The 22,828-nt window shown below is 42.9% G+C and overlaps 1 protein-coding gene and 1 long non-coding RNA gene across 3 annotated transcripts in view; one reads left to right on the top strand and one right to left on the bottom strand.

The window, feature by feature from the left end:
- Positions 1–7,180: 7,180 nt before the first annotated feature.
- LOC117048949 lies at positions 7,181–8,025 on the top strand. Its single transcript, XR_004426896.1, has 2 exons — positions 7,181–7,501; positions 7,992–8,025. It is a non-coding gene; the product is annotated as an uncharacterized LOC117048949 (long non-coding RNA).
- The window catches only part of RIMS4 (regulating synaptic membrane exocytosis 4), an 89,664-nt gene continuing 74,334 nt past the window's right edge, over positions 7,499–22,828 (bottom strand). For both annotated transcript variants that reach the window (XM_033153439.1, XM_033153440.1), the window contains exons 3-6: positions 14,647–14,759; positions 11,002–11,103; positions 9,545–9,684; positions 7,499–8,590 (exon numbers count right to left, since the gene is read on the bottom strand). In XM_033153439.1, coding sequence (XP_033009330.1) covers positions 8,372–8,590; positions 9,545–9,684; positions 11,002–11,103; positions 14,647–14,759 — 574 coding nt within the window. In that variant the 3' untranslated portion in view covers positions 7,499–8,371. The remainder of the gene's footprint in view (positions 8,591–9,544; positions 9,685–11,001; positions 11,104–14,646; positions 14,760–22,828) is intronic.

Raw genomic sequence — 22,828 nt, 5'->3', positions numbered from 1 at the left:
ATCACTAGCAATGGGGAGAGATGGAACCATGCACTGTAATGGATGTGGCCCCATGAGCATCAGTTGCTGACCTCTGTTCCGGGTTTAGCATTGCAAACGTAGCTGGTTGCCCGATCTGTAATCCACAAGGGAAATTAATTTTCTGCAAGATTTCTTGGGGAAGGGCCTTTTTACAAACCATGCATTAGCCTTGGGAGCAGGAATGCTTTTACAGTCTGAGAGTTTCCACCTGGGCTTGCCTGCTCATTCCCTCTCCCACCTGCTGGAGCTAAACTTTAGCACTGATTGCAGCCTAATTATTTTATCCACTGGACTGAATTTAATACAGATGCAGAGCGGATTCCGCTCTTGCCGTTTGGTGGAAACCTCCACGCATGTTCCCCAGTACTGTTTGCCGTTATGCGACAACGCATTCAAGCATTGTGGCATTCTGTTTTGCACATCAGTCTGTGCTTGTCGCTGACAAAGGTGCATGTATTCCCCTGCTTTGGTGTCATGTACAGTAATAAAGGATGGAACAGCAGCTCAGGAAAGAAAAATACAGCCCACCTCCCTTTAACTTCAATGAGGTGTCTTTGCCAAACTGGTCCGTTAGGGGGCAGAGCTGCCATCAGATTCGGAATACAAAACACTGGCAGTGGCGGTGTCTGAAAAAACTGTGACAAATGCTCAACAGTTATCTGAAAACAAGGAGATCTGACACATTTGGTGAGCTTTATATTGAAACTTTTTGACAATTGTAGCATGAAAGTCAACTACATACATTTTATGGTTAGTGATTGGACTTACACAAGTAGGTAGAAATGAACCAACAGTATGGCACTTACCCCAACTTCCCTTTTAAAAAATAACCAAATTGCCAATATTAATATGGCCTATTCAAACTTGACATCCCTAAAAACTAAGTCTGTCATCACATATTGTTATCCATGGTATATACTGCCATCTGCACATCACATTCTCCACACCAAATGGAATATATTATTGCTTGTAAGCCTATGTAGACTCTCTTTATAAAAAGGCTTCTTTTGTTTGTTTACAGAATACAGGATTATGACAAACTAGCTAAGGTTTTCGTTTTGTTTTTCATTTTGAAAATACAACATCAATTCCTTCAACAAAGGCTTAGACCTTAGGCTAAGATCTTTAGCAGAGATGTAATGAACAACTGCAAATATTCTTACACAATATTAATAGTAATAATAACTTAATGAGAGATTCAAGTGAAATTTCTATAGGACTATTTCCTGGTAGCTATTTACAAAACTTTTTTTTCCATTTTTTGGGAAAAAACAACGTTGATAACATGTAGCATCTAACACTAAACCAGTAAGGCCTGAATCCAGAGAAGGGGAACTCTGCTGAAGTTCCAATGAGTTCAATGGCTAACTAGTCGTCATGACTAACCAGTGTTCATTTAGTTCAATGGAGCTAATGGCTAACATTCTCCAGATCAGGAAGAATACAGGTTGTACCAAACATAAACCTTTAAAAAAATAATTTTAAAAAGTTAAGTTTGCAATCCAAAACATGCTTACAAAGGAATAAGTCCCACTGGACACAGAAGGATTTATTTTGAGTAACCATGCGAAAGATTGCACTTTAAATCATATAATCTGTTAGAAAAAAAGGTATCACATTTTGTTTTTAAAGAAAATATTCCTCCAGTGTCAAAATTATTAAACAGCATGTCGTAAACTAACTTAAATAAACTTCATTAAAAAGTCTTGCTATCTAAGATGGTTATTACTAATCATGCTTACATTGAGATTCTTACTGCCTCAACATCTACATAATTTCTTTGTATACATAAATTTATGATATTTATTTTGCCTATAGACCTACTTTAAAAACAAAACAAAAAAGTACATGTATAAGGGATCCAGTATTAAAAACATTAAAAAGGTATAATTATATACAACAGAAGCGTTCACAAATTGATTTTTCTTTCTTCAAAAGTCATTTGCCCCAAAGCAATGGGGAGCATTGGTTGAGCTAACAGCAGGCTGGGTTTTGCTTAATTCCCGATCCTCAAAAATAAGTCTGCATACAGAGGAAGAATGGTCTGGTGCTTAAGAGGCACAGGAAGTCCAGATTCAACTCCTTACTCTAAAAACTGACTTCCTGTATGAATCTGGGAACTTCCTGTGAAACAATAATACTGTAGCTGTGACTTGGAGGCCATTGACATACATTGAAATATTGTTTCGATATTTTTTACATGTTGTTTCAGTATTTTGATTGGCAGGATACATTTCATTCTATTTGTATATTATTAGTAAATGGACTTTCATGGGCACTCCAGGAGCTAAGAAAACCTAGATTTGTCCTCTCTACTATATCCATTAGGAATCGGGGGGGTCATAAAGCACTCCCAGAAAAAAATATGACATTTGCATCTGAAAACAATTGTGGCAATAAAATGGTTCTCCTGATTTTTGGTGTTAAAGAACAGGGCAATGAATCTCAGAGCCAGTATTTTGTGTGTTCCTAGGATTGTGGCTGAGACGCCACTGTTTTGCTCATTAGGTCATATCCATAACATAAATTTAAAGTGCCTTTAAAGCGCATGGCTTTCCCCAAAGGATTCTGGGAATTGTAGTTGACTCCTTACAGACCTACAATTCCCTGCATGCTTGCTAAACTACAGTTCCCAGGATTCTTTGGGGGAAGCCATGTGCTTTCAGCGCACGATGTGGATATGATGCAGTTCGTTGTCAGTCATTTTAAACAAAATTCAAAGTGCTTGAAGAGGCTATAAAATGGAGAGAGGCCGAGCCTTCACTCCTCAGCTTAACAACAAGCTGGCAAGCCACAGAGGTAACAATTACCGGTACCTCTCAGACAAACACTAACTCTTCCTCTACTTCCCCATAAAACATGTCAATCATTAAAAGTTACAGACAGATGCGATTCTATTTTAAACTTTTAAAAGGCAGCAAGAGATGAGATTTCAAAATGCAAACACTTGCTTTACAAATCCAAAATGATAAAGTGAAATTTAGGCCCATGGGGCCTTTTTTCATAAAAAAGTATTATTATTATTTATAAAGGTTTCACCATAAGTTTCTTGGGAGTGGCTTCAGAAACATCTTCTGACTCAGCATGAAAAACAGCTATGGGTGGTGGGGAGAGTAAGGGAGATCTTCTGGTATGTTCCCCTAAAGGGGTAGTGGAACTCTCAGGATCATAACCAGGTATCATGCAGTCTAATGCAGAAGAAAACAGGCTCCAGGTTGGGCTTTACACAAGAGGAGCTGATCCAAGCTTAGTGATACTAATTGCCTCTTTATCACTTGTGAGTTTCTGAGCCAGCTTTCAACAACATCCCAGTAAAAAAGCTGTGCACAGGAGCAGAGCATCTGCATCTGCTGAAGAACTGGCTCTTAATTTAGATGCAAAATTATTTGCTCTTTTGTAGAGCACAGGTAGCCAGTCTGTGGCCCCTCACACCCTCGGAAGCTGCCTCATTCTTCCACCTCATCAGAGTTCCTTCCTTCCTGTTCATCACTTGCCCTTTCTTGCCTCTGTGGTTGGTGCATGTGAAGCACATTAAAGTCAGAAAAGAATCGCTTTCACTTGGCCCTCCAGTCACTGTATGGGTCTGTTGTCCTCAGTAAAAAATAAATATCCTCTTGATACTTATTTGAGAGGAATAAGTATCAAAACCTATCAAAACCAGCGGGGCTTAATTCTGAGTAGATCTACAAAGGATTGGAAATCCTAATTCGAGGTAGCGATGGTGAAATTGAAACAGGGCAGCCATTGTTCTAGATTCGTTAATCCAGAACGCTATTGTCTCCGGCTGTGCCCACTGCAGTCATGTGGTCCCCAATTGGTCACCCCTGAGGGAGTGCAGCCCTTGATAGAAAAAGAGTTTGCCTACCGCTGCTCTCAAGAATAAGGGCTCTCACAAGAACAAGAAGAACAGCTTTAAGCTGGCAATGTATCGTATCTGGACGTTGCTTGTTGTGGGCTGAAAGTGAGATGCTCTAAAAGCAGGTTTGTGTTTTAGATTTCTGCTTGCGTTTGTGAGTCAGGATCCAGCAAGGCCGCTGCATGCATGAACCCAGAAGGTGCACACAAGACCACAAGGGCCCTAGTTTAGACTTTGTAAGGTGATTTTAGTCTCCTGGCATTAGACTGCCAGTGTCATAGTGCAGCCTACCCAGGGGGTTACTGGGATTTGTAATTGGTCAGAGTATGTGGGTGAATGTGTGCAGGTGTGCTGTGATTGAGGCACAGGTGTGTTAGAAGATGTGGATGTCGAATAAGTGTATAGAGTCCGTGGAATTCTATGTGATGAAGTTTCATGTTTCATACATTGCATTATGTATGGATTCTGGTGTTCTCCATACTGTGTTTAGTTTTTTCTTGTTTTGCGTATTCTTTTTCGCTTTTAATTTGTAAACCACTTTGTGATCTTTTATGATGCAAAGTGGTACAGTGGTACCTCGGGTTACAAACGCTTCGGGTTAAGCATTTTCAGGTTGCGGACCGCGGGAAACCCAGAAGTACGGGAAAGGGTTACTTCCGGGTTTCACCACTCGCGCATGCGCAGAAGCGCTAAATTGCACTTTGCGCATGCACAGAAGCGCCAAATCACATCACGAGTGTGCGCAGATGCAGTGCTGCAGGTTACAAATGCTGCAGGTTGCGGATGTGCCTCCGTCACGGATTACGTCCGCAACCCGAGGTTCCACTGTATATAAATACTTGAAATAAATAAATAAATAGGAACTGATGTTATTTAGAAATGGTCATAAGGGCTGGTCAGTTCTGGGTGAGACTAGCAGGGAAAGGATGCTCAGGGGCACCTGGCTAGTTTTGATTGCTAAGTAAATTTTGTTCCTTCTAATCCAGTCTTTGTAGATCGTGTATAATATTGCATTCGTAGTATTTTGGACTTGCTTGCTAAAAATGGAAAACTGGATTGCATGTGTACCTAGCTCAAAGTTGCTGTAACTAAGGTTGTTGTTGTTGTTGTTTTTGCCAGGATCCAAAGGGTTGCACCAAAGAGGGAAGAAAGGAAATAGCTTGAAATAAGTATCCTTTTGCTAAGCAAAACCCTTTTGTATTCTCTCAAGCCTCTAACACTTTTAATCTGTTGCTTTTAATTACTGGCATTACTGGGCTTAAAAAAAGAATTGCTTTTTTTAAACTGTTTTTCATTGCCATTCATTCTCTTGCTAATTATCCTGGGAATCGACTGGTTGAAGGGTAGTATACAAACACACAGAATCAACATGAAAATGTTTTTAACGTTTTGACGTTTATGTCCTATTGAAATTATTTCTAAGCAGCTTTGGGATGGGCCTCTCTGTTAAACCGAGTCCTTCAGTTTAACACAACTCACACATCCATTCACATTTGAGTTAACAGAGATAGGCAGCTCCAGACATTTTAGAGTTAAGTCTGTTGTGCTGTTAACAACAGATTAGGAAGCCAAGACTGTGTTTCCAGCATTTTTGCTCCCACTTCCCCTATTGACATTTGGGTAAGAATTGACAGCTGTGCTGCAGGATACATACAAAACATGGCTGATTTGATTTACAGGTTCATACAACATAAGCAAAATCTTTAAATTTATAAAGCATCAACAACTGCTCTTCGGTTCCCAGCTTTGGAATGTGTTTTGTTTTCTCCATAGTCCTTTTTACGACAAGGTTATTAAAAGAGTCAATGGCTACCAATCACTAAATCTAACCCAATCTATTCTAGTCCATACATATATTGTACAATATTGCCTAGTACCTACTATACACAAATATGAAGAGGATTCAGTCTGAAATATAGTTAAGCGAGTTTTTAAATAAATGGGGGGAAAGGAGTGTCACAACATATTTTGACCAGCATGCAACTACCTCCCTTCAGCCAATACACAGAAAATCTTTAATATGACTTGGAAACGGAATTATCCTTGAAACCACAGGCATAGAAAAAAAAATTAAGATAATCAATCTGAAACTCTGGAGCTACTGTGATTTTAATATGCTCAATGTTTCCTTATGCTATTATCTATATTAGGTTACTTCTAGCAGAGCTCATTACTGGGCCTACTGCTTTTCTAGTCATTTGGTCGTTATTTCCCAAACCATTAAAAACACTGCCTATAACATATGACTGTCTATGTTTCATTCTATAGTTAAGTCATGCTTTAATCATGCTTAGTTCGTAGTCCACGTAGAAACCTTGTTATTACTCTGTGACGTAACAACAGGCCAGGAAGCCATTTTGAGATGGTTCCTAAATGCTAACATGGGACCTTGGCACCAGAAACCGTGGAGCAAAATCAGCTCTTGACACCCTAATAGGAAAACAGATTTGAGATAGCAATCATTAAATCTTCATTAGAAATGAGAACAGAAACAAAACACCTAGCAATGTACAAAAGGTAGATCTAAATACAGATAAAGCATATTGGCCTACTTCCTAAAATTACTCTCTAAACAAAAGCCTCCAGACATGGCTGTGACCAGGTAAAAAACTTTGCTTCATTTGTGCAATTGCTTTATCTGGTAAACCATTAACCTACTCTACTGAAGGTGACTCTGTTGACAATCTGCTGTCGTCTTAGCTGTATGCAGAATATATATATATATATATGTATATATATTATAGCTATCTTTTTATTGGCGAACATAAAATATTTACCTTTTATTTTATTTATTTTTTGTTCATTATAAAACAATCCACAAAGCCTATTTGCAGTGACCAGGTCAGTTTCACAAGTGACTCGGAAACTCCACCTTTTCGTTTCATGCCGGTGTCAACCCTCCAGCTGAATCACATTTAACTCTGTTCAAAAGCAAGACTTCTGTTGACTACCAATAAGCGCTCCTAGTACAGCAGAAGACACGCCCTTGCTTGCTGAACCTGGAATGTATAGAGCTTTGTGGCAATAAGAATGGTGGATGGAGGGTCAACAATGCATTATGAGTAGAGAACATCCACTCAGAACATCCACACATAGGTATATACAGGCAGGCAGACACATACACACAAAAAGCCATGTGGAAGTTCAAATGCCAACATTAATCTCCTCCTCACACTCATTCAAAAGTGCATTGCAGTCATTCACACGTGCACACAAACCATGCAAGAGGTCGAAAGGCGCTTTTAGTGTCACTTGTGAAAACACCCTTAGAGAAGTCCTTAACTGCCTTCTGTACTCGAGTTTTCCATGTTGTCTCAAACCACTTGGGTATTAATACAGCTGTCTGAATGCAACACTTCATTTTTCTCTAAGCGCAGGGTTTAATAATCTCCTGCATGACAAACAGAACTCCATCTTCTCATCACCCCACCTCTTTTTTTTAATGTGCAGACTTTTTATGTTGCCATTTCATTTGCAACGGCAGAAGAAAGTATTGCTACCTCAAACTGATTCCTGTTCCAGAGGAAAGTGGCACGTCACCAGATATGCACTAAAAATCCCAAAAGCATGACTAGCGTTATGGAAGCAAAAACACAACAGGGGGATAGCACAGCAAAAGCTGAGGTAAGGTATGGTGTGTGTGTGTGTTTTGCAATGTTCATATCTAACAATGGACTAGCAAGTATCTCTGGGAGATTTCCAGTTTGCATTCAGCAACATTCTCTGTGCAACATTCCAGCTAATTGGCTTGCTATGCACTCTGCGTTAGAACCGACTGGTGTGACCAAAGTGTGTTTTCTTGTTCTTCCAACAAAAATGCGTCAGCAGTACTGTTGGCCTAAGTCCTGTAGTAGAAGACACTGCTGGTAATTTGGCACAGTGTAAAAAATACAGCGGCGTTTGTACATCAAACAGAACTGTGGAACTTGTTCTAAAGAAGTAGCTGCAGTTCCTCCCACCCCTCCCCATGCCTTAAAGGGGGTGGGGAAAGTTTATAAAACCCACAAAGTTTCCCTGAAACTGCTGTTTTCTTTTAGGTCAGATGTTTGCTTTTGAATACTTAAGAATTTTCTAAAAGTTCTCTCTCTCTCTCTTTCCCCAATTTGTAAAATAGCGTTAAGAAGAAGAAAAACATCTTCCCTGATTTTAAAAAAGGTGCTGCAACATTTCAAGGTTTTACACTGATCTGAAGCAAGGGTGCATGGATGACTGTGGAGAAAGGGAAACGAAAAAGTGTGTGTGTGTGTGTGTGTGTGTGTGTGTGTGTGATTTCATAATTAGGACCTGTGCCCTGCAGCTCTTTCTACTTGGATGGAGAAAGGTCATTGGCCTCCATCTTGGTTCCTGTCCAAGGTTACTTGGCTATCCTCACCTTCAGGTTCCTCCAAGGACTGATCAAAGATGCAATGCGCCCGAGGACAGCGCTCTGGCAAACAAAACCTTGACAGCATGATTTTAAAAACAGAAGCAGTCCCCCTGGAACTTCCTTGCCCATTAAGACCTGTCACAACAAGGTCCTACTGTGCTCTCCAAGGAAAGCTGCGAGGATTGGCGTAAGAGTGGAGCAGTAGCAGGATCCACCATCGACGAGGTCGGGAAAAGCTTATACCAGCCAACTGCCAAAGTTGACAAATCAAGTTCTTCCAGAAGAACCCGGGCAACTCCCATGAAGTGTTTGCGTTCCATGCGTCCGTAGTTTCCCCAGACTATCACCTTGGAAACAAGAGGGGTGGGAACATGTTTAGTTCGCAAGCAATATCACACGAATGATGGGAGGCTGGTGTGGAATTTATCTCTTGGCAAAGTGTTGACACAGCTTATGATCTGAATGATACTGAAGAAGACCAAGGAAGGACTTGAGGTGAAGGTCACGGGAGATTCAAGCCAATTGCGCTGTATTTCCTTTTCTTATTTCAAAACTTTATTAATTTGTAAAATAAAAATAAAATACATGCAATATACTCAGAGTAGAGGCACTGAAATTAAAAGAACTATTTTAAGTAATCTACTTTAAGTTATTAATTTCAATGGGTCTCGGCCTAGTATATCTGAAGGAGCGTCTCCACCCCCATCATTCAGCCCGGACACTGAGGTCTAGCGCCGAGGGCCTTCTGGCGGCTCCCTCACTGCGAGAAGTGAGGTTACAGGGAACCTGGCAGAGGGCCTTCTTGGTAGCGGTGCCTGCCCTGTGGAACGCCCTCCCACCAGATGTCAAGGAAATAAACAACTATCGGACTTTTAGAAGACACCTGAAGGGGAGTTTTTAATGTTTGATGTTTTATCGTGTTTTTAATATTCTGTTGGGAGTCGCCCAGAGTAGTGGGGTATAAATTATTGTTATTGTTGTTGTTATTATAGAACTAGCATTGTGTCTGCTCATTCTGCTCTCTGGTTGCTCTTAATGGACAGTTACAAGGTCCTCCAGCTCTCCCTTCTCGGCTCTTCCTCTTTAGACTGGACAGTCCTTCAAGTAGAGAGCTGTCATTTGCAAAGTAGGACACATGGCCACTTTAGTTCTCCAGCGGAATGGCAACTCATCCAAAGCACAAACAAATTCCTCTCCCTGTGCGGTGCCTCCCTACGAATGCTACATCCTGGTTGACCACACAGACCACCCTAACCCTAGCTGTGAGATCTGCCAGGAGGTGTCAGACAGGTCCATCTTACCTGCAGTACTTTGCCTTGTGGACTCTCTGGGAAAAGTAACACTTGGTTGTACAGCGGATCTAAGGACTTGCGAGCCACTTTGGTCTTTTTCTTTGCAATGCACACCCCATTTTCTAGTAGGTAGGCCTTGATGTAAGCAGCTGGAAGAATAACACAGGGTAAAAGGTTGCATTGCCGTGTTAAGTACAGGGGACCCCCACAAAAACCACCATCAATTTGCTCAGATGAAGCTACTAAAAAAGAAAAGTTTGTTTTGAGAGAAAAGCTTCCGACATATTGTTGGAAAGGGTCTTTTCAAGCCTTGCTTGGTGTCTGAGTGATGCTGAGGTTTTCTATATCTCTAGCCACCATCCCACATATGCAGCAAGTATCTATTCAGGATCACATCAGGACTTTTTGCTGCCTGAGAAGTGCAGGACAGCATGGTGCAACTCCCATTCCACATACAGAAGTTGATTGGACAGGAAGTTAAATCTTGCCTCAACACTGGTGATGGGATGCTATCCTCCTTCACACCTGAGAACAGATTTGCTTAGTGGGAGCAAGGTGGGTTGTTTGCTACACAGAGCTCTGTCCTCCCACTAAGGATGAAAGGATGTATCTATTTTGGTTCTCTTAGTTTCTCATTTTTCCCAGTCTTAAATTCAGCACTCCACATCTCTGCAGCGATTTGCAGGTTTTCTTTTAGAAAAACCTCGTGAAAATTCTTCAGAATTTTAGTTCAAGTTTTTCCTAATTAGGCACAATTTTATATGCGGTTTTGACTAATGAACACATTTTTGCAAGGAATTTCTCCTAATACAATGCAATTTTTGGTATGTTATTTGTATCAACGCATTCATTTTTATCCACGCTTTTATGTACTATAATGCGTTTTTGTAAACACTGGATGAAGAAGTGCACTACAAAATTCAGGTAAATGCAAATTTTGGAGGATGGCTTTGTTTCGGTTCTCACATTATTTTGGAAAGTGCAAATTTGATAAATGCAAACCGAATGAAATATCTCCCCCATCCCTACTTCCAGAAGAGGAGAATCCCTGGATGGGCTGCCAATACTACCCCATTCTCAATGCACATCCCAGCATCTGCTGTTTGAAGCAGCCACCCCACAAACTACAGTTCTCAGCATTGGGTGTGTGTGTGTGTGTGTGTGTGTTGAGCCACATGCTATAAATGCACTTTCAGGGAATGGTGTGTATGCAGCCAGTTAGAGATGAGCAAAGAACTGGTTGCTCATCTTAAAAATTATCCGAACCTTGCAGAAATGTGAGAACCTTGCGATAACTCATAAGGAATGCTTGCAAAATTCAGATGGGACACAGCACACCACCCTTCCCACCCCTTCCAGTTCTCACAATCTTATCAGTTATTCCCTTGTAAAAACCAAGCATCCTTTATCAATGGCCCAGCTATTACCCAGGATTTGGGAGAGGCAAAGAGGCTGAAAGACTGTACCTGGCAGGGTTTTGGAGCCAGGCTTTGGAGTCAGTCCTCGGGCTTGAATGATGTCCACTTCTAATTGTCCATTTCGCTCCTGTAACCCAATTTCCACATCACCTGGACAGCAAACAAAATGAAAAGTAAGGAAAAATATAAGAGTGTCAAAAAGATCTCTATAAACCACTGCTCACTGCTCTAAGTTCTCTTAAACACTAGAGACTGCAGAATGATGCAGTACTCAGGACTGCAGAGTTGTCACCTGCTACAAGTCAGGCATCCCCTTACAACAAGTTGATTATCTAGAGGCAAGAAAGATGGGGATAAAATATGGCAACAAAACTCATTGACTAGAATGGGATTGTGGCACTGGCCTTCCTTGTCTCAAAGTGGTCCACCAGGCATATTAACTGCCAGAGCCTTTGAATCAACTCACCCTTTCAACATGACAACTTCCAAACTATGTGCCCTTCCTCGAATGCTCTCTTGAAACGTTATTTTTGACATCAGGAGACGATTGCATTCAGAAGTTTTGAGCGCCAATATCAGTGGTGGGACACACACATGATAAAGGTACATAATATTGTGCATGTTGCAGAGAAAAGCTTAGAGGTTGTTGTTGTTGTTTCCCTAAATAAGCTGAAGGGTAGCCAATTCCAGGACAAGCAAAAGGAAGTACTTCACACAGTGTATGGTTAAAACGGTGGAATAAAACTGTGCTACGATAGCATCAAGAGCTACTACTAGTCATGATAGTTATGTACTAGGATCGGAGATTTTCGCATCAGAATTTTCCAACACAATTGGTTATTTGTTCACCTGCATTTCACCAGCTTAATTTTGATCCATGAAAGAGTAAAGAATGACCTTAAGGGGAAGGAACGTGGTTAAACTAGTATGGTCAGTATGTGTTTGGAAATATGACAAGATGAACAAGTAGAAATATTCCTGCAGCATGAAAGCAGTTATATGGAGGTACGGAACTCAGCAGGACCTAAAGTCCAGCATTTGAAATGCTAATGAGTAGAAGATAAAACTAGACTGCAGACAATTCCAAGAATGGTGTGTGTGTGTGTGTGTGAGAGAGAGAGAGAGAGAGAGAGAGAGAGAGAGATTATTGCTGACCTATCTAATTTAGGGGAATAAATATTAAAAGGTAAAGGGACCCCTGACCATTAGGTCCAGTTGTGGACGACTCTGGGGTTGCAGCGCTCATCTCGCATTAATGGCCAAGGGAGCCAGCGTACAGCTTCTGGGTCATGTGGCCAGCATGACTAAGCCGCTTCTGGTGAACCAGAGCACGGAAACGCTGTCTACCTTCCCGCTGGAGTGGTACCTATTTATCTACTTGCACTTTGACATGCTTTCAAACTGCTAGGTGGGCAGGAGCAGGGACGAGCAACAGGAGCTCACCCCGTCGTGGGGATTTAAACTGCCGACCTTCTGATTGGCAAACCCTAGGCTCTGTGATTTAACCCACAGCGCCACCTGCGTCCCGGTATAAATATTAGACACAGATTTTTTTAAAAAATCAAATGGCTTTTGATACCTTAGTGCCTCGCATCATTATAGCTTCTTCTCTTTTCTTCCTTCCAACATGCTCAAAGGGATCACTAGGCTAAGACTTTCCAAAGAAAGGCTAACTTTTTAAGAAGCCTCAGAAAACTTTTATTTTGAAACTTGTTTTTGCTTATTACAGCTATCACAATTTGGTTTTTTATTTAAATGTTGCACACTCTTCTACTATACAGGTACAGTATCTTGTTATAATGTAAATATTGTTGGATGTTTTAAAGCAATCTGTGTTTTTATCAAGACCTTTCCCTCAAGTAATTTGATTTATTTTTAATGTCCATGCATTTACATGTTAAGGTCCACACAAAATACAGGCCATACATTGCTTTAAGGGAATCTCACACATTCTGATTTACACAAGCAACTCCGTGTTTTCTTAGCTACTCGGATGAGAGGAAGTGGGTGCTTCAATCACAGACGAGCAAACTAGCAAACTCGAGTTGGACAATTATAGCTGATCGGGAGGTTTGCGCAACACATCTGCTTCCCCAGATGAGCAGACTTTTTTTGCAATAAGGAAAGTAGTGGGGAAATACATTGCAAAGTGTGAGATTACAACTTGCTTTGGTGCCCCACAAAGAAATCCAAATGAATGCCCATTGAATAGCCAACTTCATCTAATCCACAGGTGTCAAACACAAGGCCCTCATCATGTGGCCCGTGTAGCTGCCGCCAGCCGCCAGCCTTCACCTTTTATTCTCGCTTTTTTTAAAAAACAGCTTCAGCCGGTAGCGATTTTTAGGCCGTTCTAGGACTCCCCTTCTCTATAGACCGTCCCTTCCTCTTTCCCCCGAGTGCCGACCCCCTTTCTTCCTTGTCTCTATGATCCGTGCGACCTTTCGGAGGCGATTGGCTGAGGGCGGCTTGGCGGAGCTCTCGCGAGAGGCACAGCCTTTGAGAGGCTGGCGGCGGGGGTGTGTGGGGGGAGCGAGAGCGGCGCTGGGAGGAGGGGGCGGAGCAGGTGACGGGGCCTGGCGTTGAAGGCCTGGCAGAGGAGGCGGCAGCGAGCTCGGTCGGTGAGTAAAATGGCGGCGCCGGTGGGGGAGAGAGGGTCACCTGTGGGTGGGGAGAAAGGCGGCGGCAACCCCTGAGGGGCATAGGGGCCTTCTCCGTGGCGGGATGCGGCGGCTGAGGGGGAAGCAGCCATTTTGGGGCGGCGTGAGGTCTGCCTGGTGGCGCCGAGGGGTCCGCCCCAGCCTGGGCCTGCTCTCGGCGGGTGAGAGGAAGGAAGCCCCGAGACGCGGCCGGGAGGAGCGGTGGGCAGGCAGCTCATGTCGCGAGAGACTCTGCCGACGCGGCCGCTTCTTCCTCTTCTTCCTGGGTTTTTTTCCCTTCTTCTCTCCCCCTCCCCCCCCAATTGACACGACGCGGCCTCATCTTCGCGCCTGTTTCGGAGGCCAAGCTTTCGGGGTTTCGTTTCTTTTATTGTTGTTATTTATACACTGCTCCCCCGACACGCTCGTTTTTATTTCAAAGAAATGCAAGCTTTCGTGGAGCACTTCTTTTTCTTAAAAAAAGGGGGGGGGGAGGAAAGGGAGAAACTGGATCCGATTCCTGCCTTGTGCGAAACGGATTGTGGCGCCTCTTCTTCGCAAGCTTTTTTTCAATAAAATCATTTTTCAATAAATTGTACAATAATTGTACATTTGAATATCTACTTGCCATTATTCTGACTATGTTTCTGCTTTCAGTGCTAGTTATTACTTACATTATTACAAAAACAGTAATAATTGAATGCAGTGACAATAATTTATGATAATAAAGAGTGGACACATAGTCCTACAGATACAACCGGCCCTTTGAGGGTGACCAAACTGCTGATGCGGCCCCCGATGAATTTGAGTTTGACACCCCTGATCTAATCTATTGTGCATCAGGATGAATGCACAATAAAGAGGTCAAATCTAAGCACCCTCATTTATTTCCCCTTTCTCTGTTGTGTCATTCTGTCCGCTTATAAATTTGTAAGCCCCTTAGGCTAGGGCAACCTGGCAAACCACCTCTTGGCAAAGCATCATGTGCATTGATAGCACGATTCAAAAAACACAAAAACACATTCATAAAAAACAATGGTTTTCTGTTGCTTACCCATGGAGGTAGTAGCCAATGTTTGGCGACCCACAAACTGCGCAGGCCCCATGCTACCCAGGAAATCGCTGAACTGCCCAGTGGCTGCCAGGTGAACTCCATTGAAGTTCAAGCTGCAAAATAAATTGGTTACTGTAATTCATTGTTTCGAGACTTGCTAAATATACAGTCTTAAGCTAACTGGAAATATGCGTGAAATGAAGAGCTATTTCTGCATGAGTTCCAGTCTCGCTGGTTTTCAAACTGGCTTGACGCGCTTTCAGTTTCTTCCCATAACCGCAAGGGATGTGTGCTTAGTGTAGTTACAGATCATCACAGACAAAACAATTATCGTCATGATAAATCAACATGGGGAAATGGTGTCATTTTCCTGTATCAAGCGTCTCCCCCCACCCAAATACAGAAGGAAAAACTGAAACTCTTTTGCCTGGGGGTCCGAATGGCATGCAATTAATTTTTTGCTGATGTGCAGTCTCTCTCTCCTGAGGCTATTACATCTGGGAGGGAATCTAGAGCTAAACAGACTAGCCGTACTGTATTTATACTCAATGGAAATCACAGTAGATGAAAGCAGAAATTCCCTCTCACAATTAAAAATTCATTGTGAAGCTGAATGGATCCTGTTCAGAAGTGAAAATAGTAGATGAAAAGCAGAAATTCCCTCTCACAATTAAAAATTCATTGTGAAGCTGAATGGACCCTGTTCAGAAGTGAAAATTATACAGTAGGAAGTGTTAAATCTGTTGAGGTGCATCTTGATTTACTTCCTTGTTGTATTTCATATAATTTCACTTTGGTCTCTTTCTGACCCTCTGCTAATTTCTGGCATATTTCCAATGCTAACGTCCTCCCTCCTTCCAGAAATTTGAAGGAGTTTATTGTTATTATTATTCTGAAGAATTTAATTTCCTGATTAGGCCACCAATGAGATCATGGTACACCGATCAGAAACTGCAATGCTTCTAAAGTGATGTGAATTTGGATATCTCAATAAAAATGCGGAATCCTGATGTCTCAGATGTTCCTGGCCAACTGTACATATCAATCAGACCATTATGCCTCTTCCCATTTTTCCAATATTTTTATCTATTTTATTTTTTACATTTATAAAGCACCTTTATCTTCCAAGGAACTCAAGGTGGTGTACATGGTTTGCCTCCTCCCTATTTTGTCCTCACAACAACCCTGTGAGGTAGTTTGGGCTAAGTGATGGTGACTGGCCCAAGGTCACCCAATGAGCTTCATGGCTGAGTGGGGATTTGAAGTCTCCCAGGTCACAGTCCAACACTCTAACCATTACACTACTGTTAGGTATAAAACACAGGTCCCAAGACTCTGGGTCCTGGGACCCTTAAAATAGAATCTGAACAAAATTGGTGAAGCAGCAAAGAGTTTATTGATTACATACATTCTTGCAAGAAGCGGGTGTCTGAAAGCAAGCACACCCAAATTTAGCAAAACACAAGCTTATATCCCCTATACCCGAGCGCAGGTTCCCTCCCGTTTCCCCATTGGCTGGGTACATGCAGGATTCACAGCCTATCATGATCACCTAATTAAAATACTAAAATCTCCACCTTTGTTGACATCTCCCATTATTCTGAATTTACCCACCACCTACTTCTGATTATTTTCATCCTTATTTGGTCCATGCTCCTACTTTTTGACACATTGACTCAAGTGATAATGCCACATCCCGACCACCCTAGGCGAACACGGGTTCTATGTCTGCTGAAGCGTATAGATAAACCACATTTCAACTGCAAGACAGTTTCCGGGCTCTCTAGCCACAAGCCCTGCTAAAGATAAGCTTCTAAGCGAGTCGGTGGTTACTTAGCTGTTGTAACCTTTTGGCCTTTTATGGAAAAAAAGTGACATTTTCATTTCTTACAACTATACTGCCTCAGTTCTTCACATTTCCACAGACTGCAGTGCCAGGGCAAGGAGCTGGGCGCTTTTATAAGGCCAGAGAGCATACTCAAGTGAAAACCCTGGTGGCTTTCCAGTTAGCCCTGCCCTCCTTGTTATGCTCACCTATGCCCACCTGTGAAAAGCGAATTTCACTTGGGGGGGTGCAATTCAAACTCCCACAGCTGCTGCCATTCTATGGACACCAGCCATTGCCAACTTGTGGCCTCCAGATATTATCATTGGGCTACAATTCTCATCATCCCTGACAGCTGGGCCAGTGGGAGCTGTAGTCCAAGGCATTTGGAGATTGTGGAAGGCTGGGATAGATAATACTGAGCTCAACAGAACAATGCAAGGTAGCCTCATATGTCAATGTGACCGCAAAAATGGATGTCCCATTATGGATGATGTCAGCCCATTATTAGGCGACTTCTAACTGAATGGGGTTTTGACACCTATTAATTATTGCATGCAAAGGTTTGTGGGTTTACAGCAACTAATCTATAAAGCTAACATAAAGTACTTGCAGGCACACTGCACAGCAGACATGGTGCGAATGCATGCTTGCCCTTCTTGGTACAGATAATGCCTTTCTCTGTAATGACACAGACTTCTATAGAAAGAGATGGAGAGCACAGAGCTTCGGCATTTGACCTATTCGTGTGGATGGAAGGAGAAAACAATCTCGGCATGGGGAGTGGGTGGGTGGATGGCTAGCCCACATTACAAGCAGAGTAGTTCTGGGCACAAAACATCAGTACAACCCTGTACTGACTTCTCGACAAAAATGTAAGTGATATATGGGCAGTTAAATTAGCATATTGGAAGCTATTCGTTAGCGATTGCAGGAGAAGATGTTGCACCGAGCAGAGGCACAGCATTAGCGAATGTTTGACTCTGAGTACAGATTCGTTTCCGAGAAACCGATTTTAGGAGGCAGTGAACCATTTTACCGATCTGGTATGTGTTCCCTGCGGCGATGCATGTGACAGTGCCAGAAATTTTATAATTACGCTTGACATTAATGTGGTGCAGCTTCCCAGGAAAGATGGCTGAAAAGCTGGGGAGGTCATACGAGGGAAGCATGGCCTGACTAGTCCAGAGGACACCTACTGACAGTGGTGAACAGTCTTGCTGCAAATGCTGTGCCCTAATGGAAACGCTAAATGAGAAGGGAGTCTCTGTAACAAAATCTTGTTCTGAGGCAGAGTGCTAAGGAAGGAGGCGTTTATGGCGTCTGAATTCTCCTCCAATGGCCATTCCCCTCACCAAAAGCAACACAACAAAAGAGGACACACACACCCCAATGCATGTGCTAATTCACCCATCACTGGTCTAGGCACACCCACACAGGCACACCTGATTCAGATGATAAAGCAATGCTGGCTGTTGTTTACATCCCAATGAACCTTGCTCTAAATCCCTTAATGGTTGCTCCCATATAGATGTTAAGCAGCATCAAGGACCGAATGAAACCCTGCAGAAGCCACAGCAAAAATGCCACATGTGCAGAGTGACTTTAATTCTCCAACAACCGCAGCAGGTCTACATCTCTCTAGGATTAAGGGAGGAGGGCAGTGTCTGATCAAAGATTGAGGCTTCTAGCACTTCTCATATAAATTAACCACTGAATTTGAGCCGAAGCATGTTTTATTTTTATCCTTTTTGGTTATTTCAGTATGTGAAATATATCAGCTTCTGATTCAAACAGATTTTATCACAAGCCTGTTACTTGTGATCCACATCTTCCTGTATATGTTTCAAATGTGTTATAATTTATTTGAGGGAAATGCTTCTGAATGTGGCCTTTGAACAAACATTCCGCAAGGAAGTCCGTCGCAAAGTTTATTGTTCGTTCATTATAATTATTTCCATTATGCTTTTCATCGTTTGCGGCTGCTACCTTAATAGTAACAGTGATCACAAACCTTTAAAGAGCAAAGTGTTGTGTGCAGCCCAATCCTATGGCATGTTTACACAGAGGTAAGTGCCACTGATTCCACGATCATAGAGCTGTAGAGTTGGAAACGATCCCAAGGGATTCCTGCAATGCAGGAATCTCAACTAAAGCATCCATGACAGATGGCCACCCAACCTCTGCTTAGAAACCCCCAAGGAAAGAGAGTCCAACACCTTCCAAGGAAGATGGTTTCACTGTCAAACTCAGACATGAGTTTCTCCTGGCACTATGTGAAGTGATGCTGGGGGCTGGACCTGGGACTATCTGCAAGTGAAGCATGTGCTCCACCACTGAGCTATGGTTCTTCTCAAAGGAGGACTGAATAACTGCAATGCAACTACATGGCAGTTGCACTGCGTGCACAAACTGAGGCACACACCATCAAACCCCTTGCTATGCTGTTTCCAGAGCTGTGCAACCGACCCCTGTTTTGATCAATACACATGCAAACCTACCCTATCAAGGTGCATCCTATCAAGAAGGTGCTAAGAAAGTGTTGGTGCTGACCTTTAAAGCCCTAAACCAGAGGTTGGCAACCTCTGGCCCATGGGCCAGATGCGGCCCACAAAGACCGTTTTACCGCTCCATGAGTGGTGCTGGAAATGGCATCTGTGCATGCGCAGATACGAGAAACCACATCTGCACATGTCCAGACACCGAAAATCACTTCTGCGCAGGCACGATTTGGGGCATCTGGGCATGTGCAGAAGCAATTTCTGGCACCGCAGACATGTGCAGACGTGATTTCCGGCATCGCACTGCGCATGTCCGGCTCACAGACGATATCCATTGGATTGATCTGGCCCATGGCCGGTAAACCTTGCCGACCCCTGCCCTAAACGACCTTGGCCCAGTATACCTGAAGGAGTGTCTCCACCCCCATTGCGGGAAGTGAGGTTGCAAGGAACCAGGCAGAGGGCCTTCTCGGTAGTGGCGCCCTCCCTCCCATCAGATGCCAAGGAAATCAACAACTATCTGACTTTTAGAAGACATCTGAAGGCAGCCCTGTTTAAGGAAGTTTTTAATGTTTGACGTTTTATCGAGTTTTTAATATTCCGTGGGGGAAACCCAGCCAGTTGGGTGGGGTATAAATAATAAATTATTCTTATTATCAGCATGTTCCTTTGCACTTTGGAAAGGACAAGTAATCCAGTCAACAGAGAGGCTTTTGATGCTACAGCAGAGAAGGGGCTGCTCCTCTTCACACAAAATACTAATAAGCAGCACACTATATTCCTTCTATCGAACCTGGGACGTTTTGCCTGCACCCGTCATACAACTGAGCCTGGAGGACAAAATGGACTCAATCAGCTGCCTCTTGGGGACCAGCAATTTTCCTTTTTCCCCCCTCAAAGGGATATCCAATTTCTCTTCTTCTATGACCTTTGCCTCCTAGTCATTACAATTAATGATGGACTTGTTATGGCAGCATGTTAATGATTTTAATAAAATTAGCTCAGGCGGCCTTTGGAAGCAGTACTTGACTCCTCCTCTGAACTTTATACAGATGGGTGAATCTGCCCCGGGCAGCAGTAGTCAAACCAATATGTGCTGTATCATCAGGTCTGAACAAAGTCAGCAGAGATCAGGGAATTGCTGCAGCACCGCTTGAATTCAACACAGAGCTGTAAGCTATGAGCAGGACGAGCTCCATTCATACTCGTTCAGCACCGTGAGGCTTAGTCCACATCCACAACCAGGCGTTTGAAGCACATGGCTTCCCCCAGAGAATCTTGGGAAATGTAGTTTAAGGGTATTGGGAACCTTAGCTCTCTGTTTGCGGCAAAGTACAGTTCCCAGGATTCTCTGTGGGGAGCCAAGAGGTTTAAATCTATGGTGTGGAGGGGATTTTATGATCTGGGGGGAAAGAAAAGAAAAGTGTCCGTCAACTCTGCCTCTTTGAAGGGTAGATACCAATGTGGTGTTTTTTTCTTTCTTTATGAAGTGTTCCTAAAAAACACCCAGACTAAAGTAAACTAAAATATAATGTCCGCAAGAGATGTTAGATCACAGCGGTGTTGCTTGCAAGAGCTCAGTTTCTCATGAAACACATGTTAAATATGAGCAAGGTCACCCTCTCAACAAACCTATTGGAATTTAATTTCTAGGCCAAGAAGAAACAACAACAGCAAAATCTATTTCTTGGCTCTGAAGCATCCCTGCTGGTGTTTGCTAAGTGCCAGTGAATATTTATGGCATCTGCAACACATCTGGTCTGCACTGTAAAAATCAGATATCTTGCTTAGTATCTTCCAGATTGTCTACTTAGGGAAATCAGAGAAAGGTTATTTATTTATTGCATTACATCTCACCTTTCCCCCAAGGAACTGAAGGTGGTATGTCTGGTCCCATCTGTCCTCAATTTATCCTCACAACAACTCTGTGAGGCTGAAAGATGGTGACTGGCTCAAGATCCTTCCTGGCTGAGCAGGGAATTCAAACTCTGGCCTCCCAGGTCCTGGTTCAACACTTGAACCGCTACAACAGCACACCATATCACGATGGCACAGCCATGAGAGACTGTGAACAGTTCCAAAGGCAGTACAGTCGTACCTTGGATCCTGAACGCCTTGGTACTCGGACGTTTTGGCTCCTGAACGCCACAAACCCAGAAGTGAGTGTTCTGGTTCGCAAACGTTCTTTGGAACTTGAACATCCGACAGGGATTCTGTGGCTTCTGATTGGCTGCAGGAACTTCCTGCAGCCAATCAGAAGCCGTGCTTTGGTTTCTGAACATTTGGACTTCCAGAACAGATTCCATTCGACTTCCAAAGTACAACTGTATTATAAAAAAATATGTCCCATCAATTAAGTAATTTTAGGAAGAGGGGCTGGTAAATAGCATATTGAGTTTGGTGGGGCAGTGCCTCATTCACCCGAATGGACCAGCATCTCTTGTGTTGCAACTTAGAGTTTCTGAGAGACAGAGGACTCAGCTATATAGCTGCAAATAAAACATTTTGAATGTGTTGCAGCGCGCAATATACAATTGTGACACTAGATGGCAACAGTGAGCTGTAGCAAATTAAATGTGTTTTTCAAAACGGTTGTTAAAAAAGCATTTTCACAATGTTTTAAACATGTGTGTAGGTTCCACCAGAAACCCTTGCCAATCTGCTGCAATTAACCCAGAGATCCTGAATGACATTCTGCCCATCACTGATACAATCTATCCTGCTTTTAAATTTAGAGTCAAAATCCTAAAGCAAGGAGTGGGGAACCTGTGGCTCTCCAGAGCTTGCTGGACACCAGCTCCCATAATCCCTGGTCCTTGGCCATGCTTGCTCGGACTGATGGGAGCTGTGTCCAACAAATATCCGGAGTGCCATAGGTGTCCCAGCCCTGCCCAACACCAACAAGTATCAATAAAACTCAGGAAAAAGACCACAAAGAGGCAGAAATAATACCACCACCACCACCACCATCAGCAAAGTTAATAAAAGATGAAACACTCAATGCAGTCTGGCACATAATGATGATAGTACACCAGCCATCTGTTTTGGACTTATACAGTGGTACCTGGGGTTACAAACTTAATTTGTTCTGGAGGTCCATTCTTAACCCAAAACCGTTCTTAACCTGAGGCACGCTTTCACTAATTGGGCCTCCTGCTGCCGGTGTGCAATTTCCGTTCTCATCCTGGTGCAAAGTTTGTAACCCAAGGTACTACTTCCGGATTAGCGGAGTTTGTAACCCGAAGTGTTTGTAACCCGAGGTACCACTGTATAGTGACTAATCCAAGCTTGGTTACTGTGCATTTCCTTTATTATTTAAACATGCTATATTAATAGCCTAGCAAATACCAGGCCGTGCTCTCTGCCTCTCACCAGCATGTATATATTGTGGTTTTTATGTTGATCTTTTCTGTGAACTGCCCTGAGACCTCCAGTTCTAGGGCGGTATATTATCACCATCATCATCATCATCATCATCACACCACAGTTACATTCAGCGTTGAAAGGAACCACTGCAAGCTGCTCTGCTGAACTTACTATCCCTTGCCCACCACCCACTGCCGTATAATTTACCCATATTCTTGACCTGCTTTTAAAATCCTATTTTGGAAAGTGACAGTAGCACGAGCAGCCTAATGAAGGAAACTGCTTGCAGCAAGGAATGCTTTGAAGAATATCCCAAGCGGGAGCCATTCCCCTTCCAACCTGCCAAATGTGACGCATTAGTATGCGGAAAGCATTTTCCGCGCAGCTAAGTTTAGGCAAACGTATCATTAATTTCTTTTCTTGTCCGTGTGGAGTTTGTGACCTCTTTTCAAATCTATTTTTAAAGCGGTTCTGAGATCTTCCATGCCAA

This window comes from Lacerta agilis, chromosome 6 (assembly GCF_009819535.1).
Source record: "Lacerta agilis isolate rLacAgi1 chromosome 6, rLacAgi1.pri, whole genome shotgun sequence".
Classification (NCBI taxonomy): domain Eukaryota; kingdom Metazoa; phylum Chordata; class Lepidosauria; order Squamata; family Lacertidae; genus Lacerta; species Lacerta agilis.
Note: the sequence above shows the minus strand (reverse complement) of the source record. Positions and strands in the feature narration are given on the sequence as shown.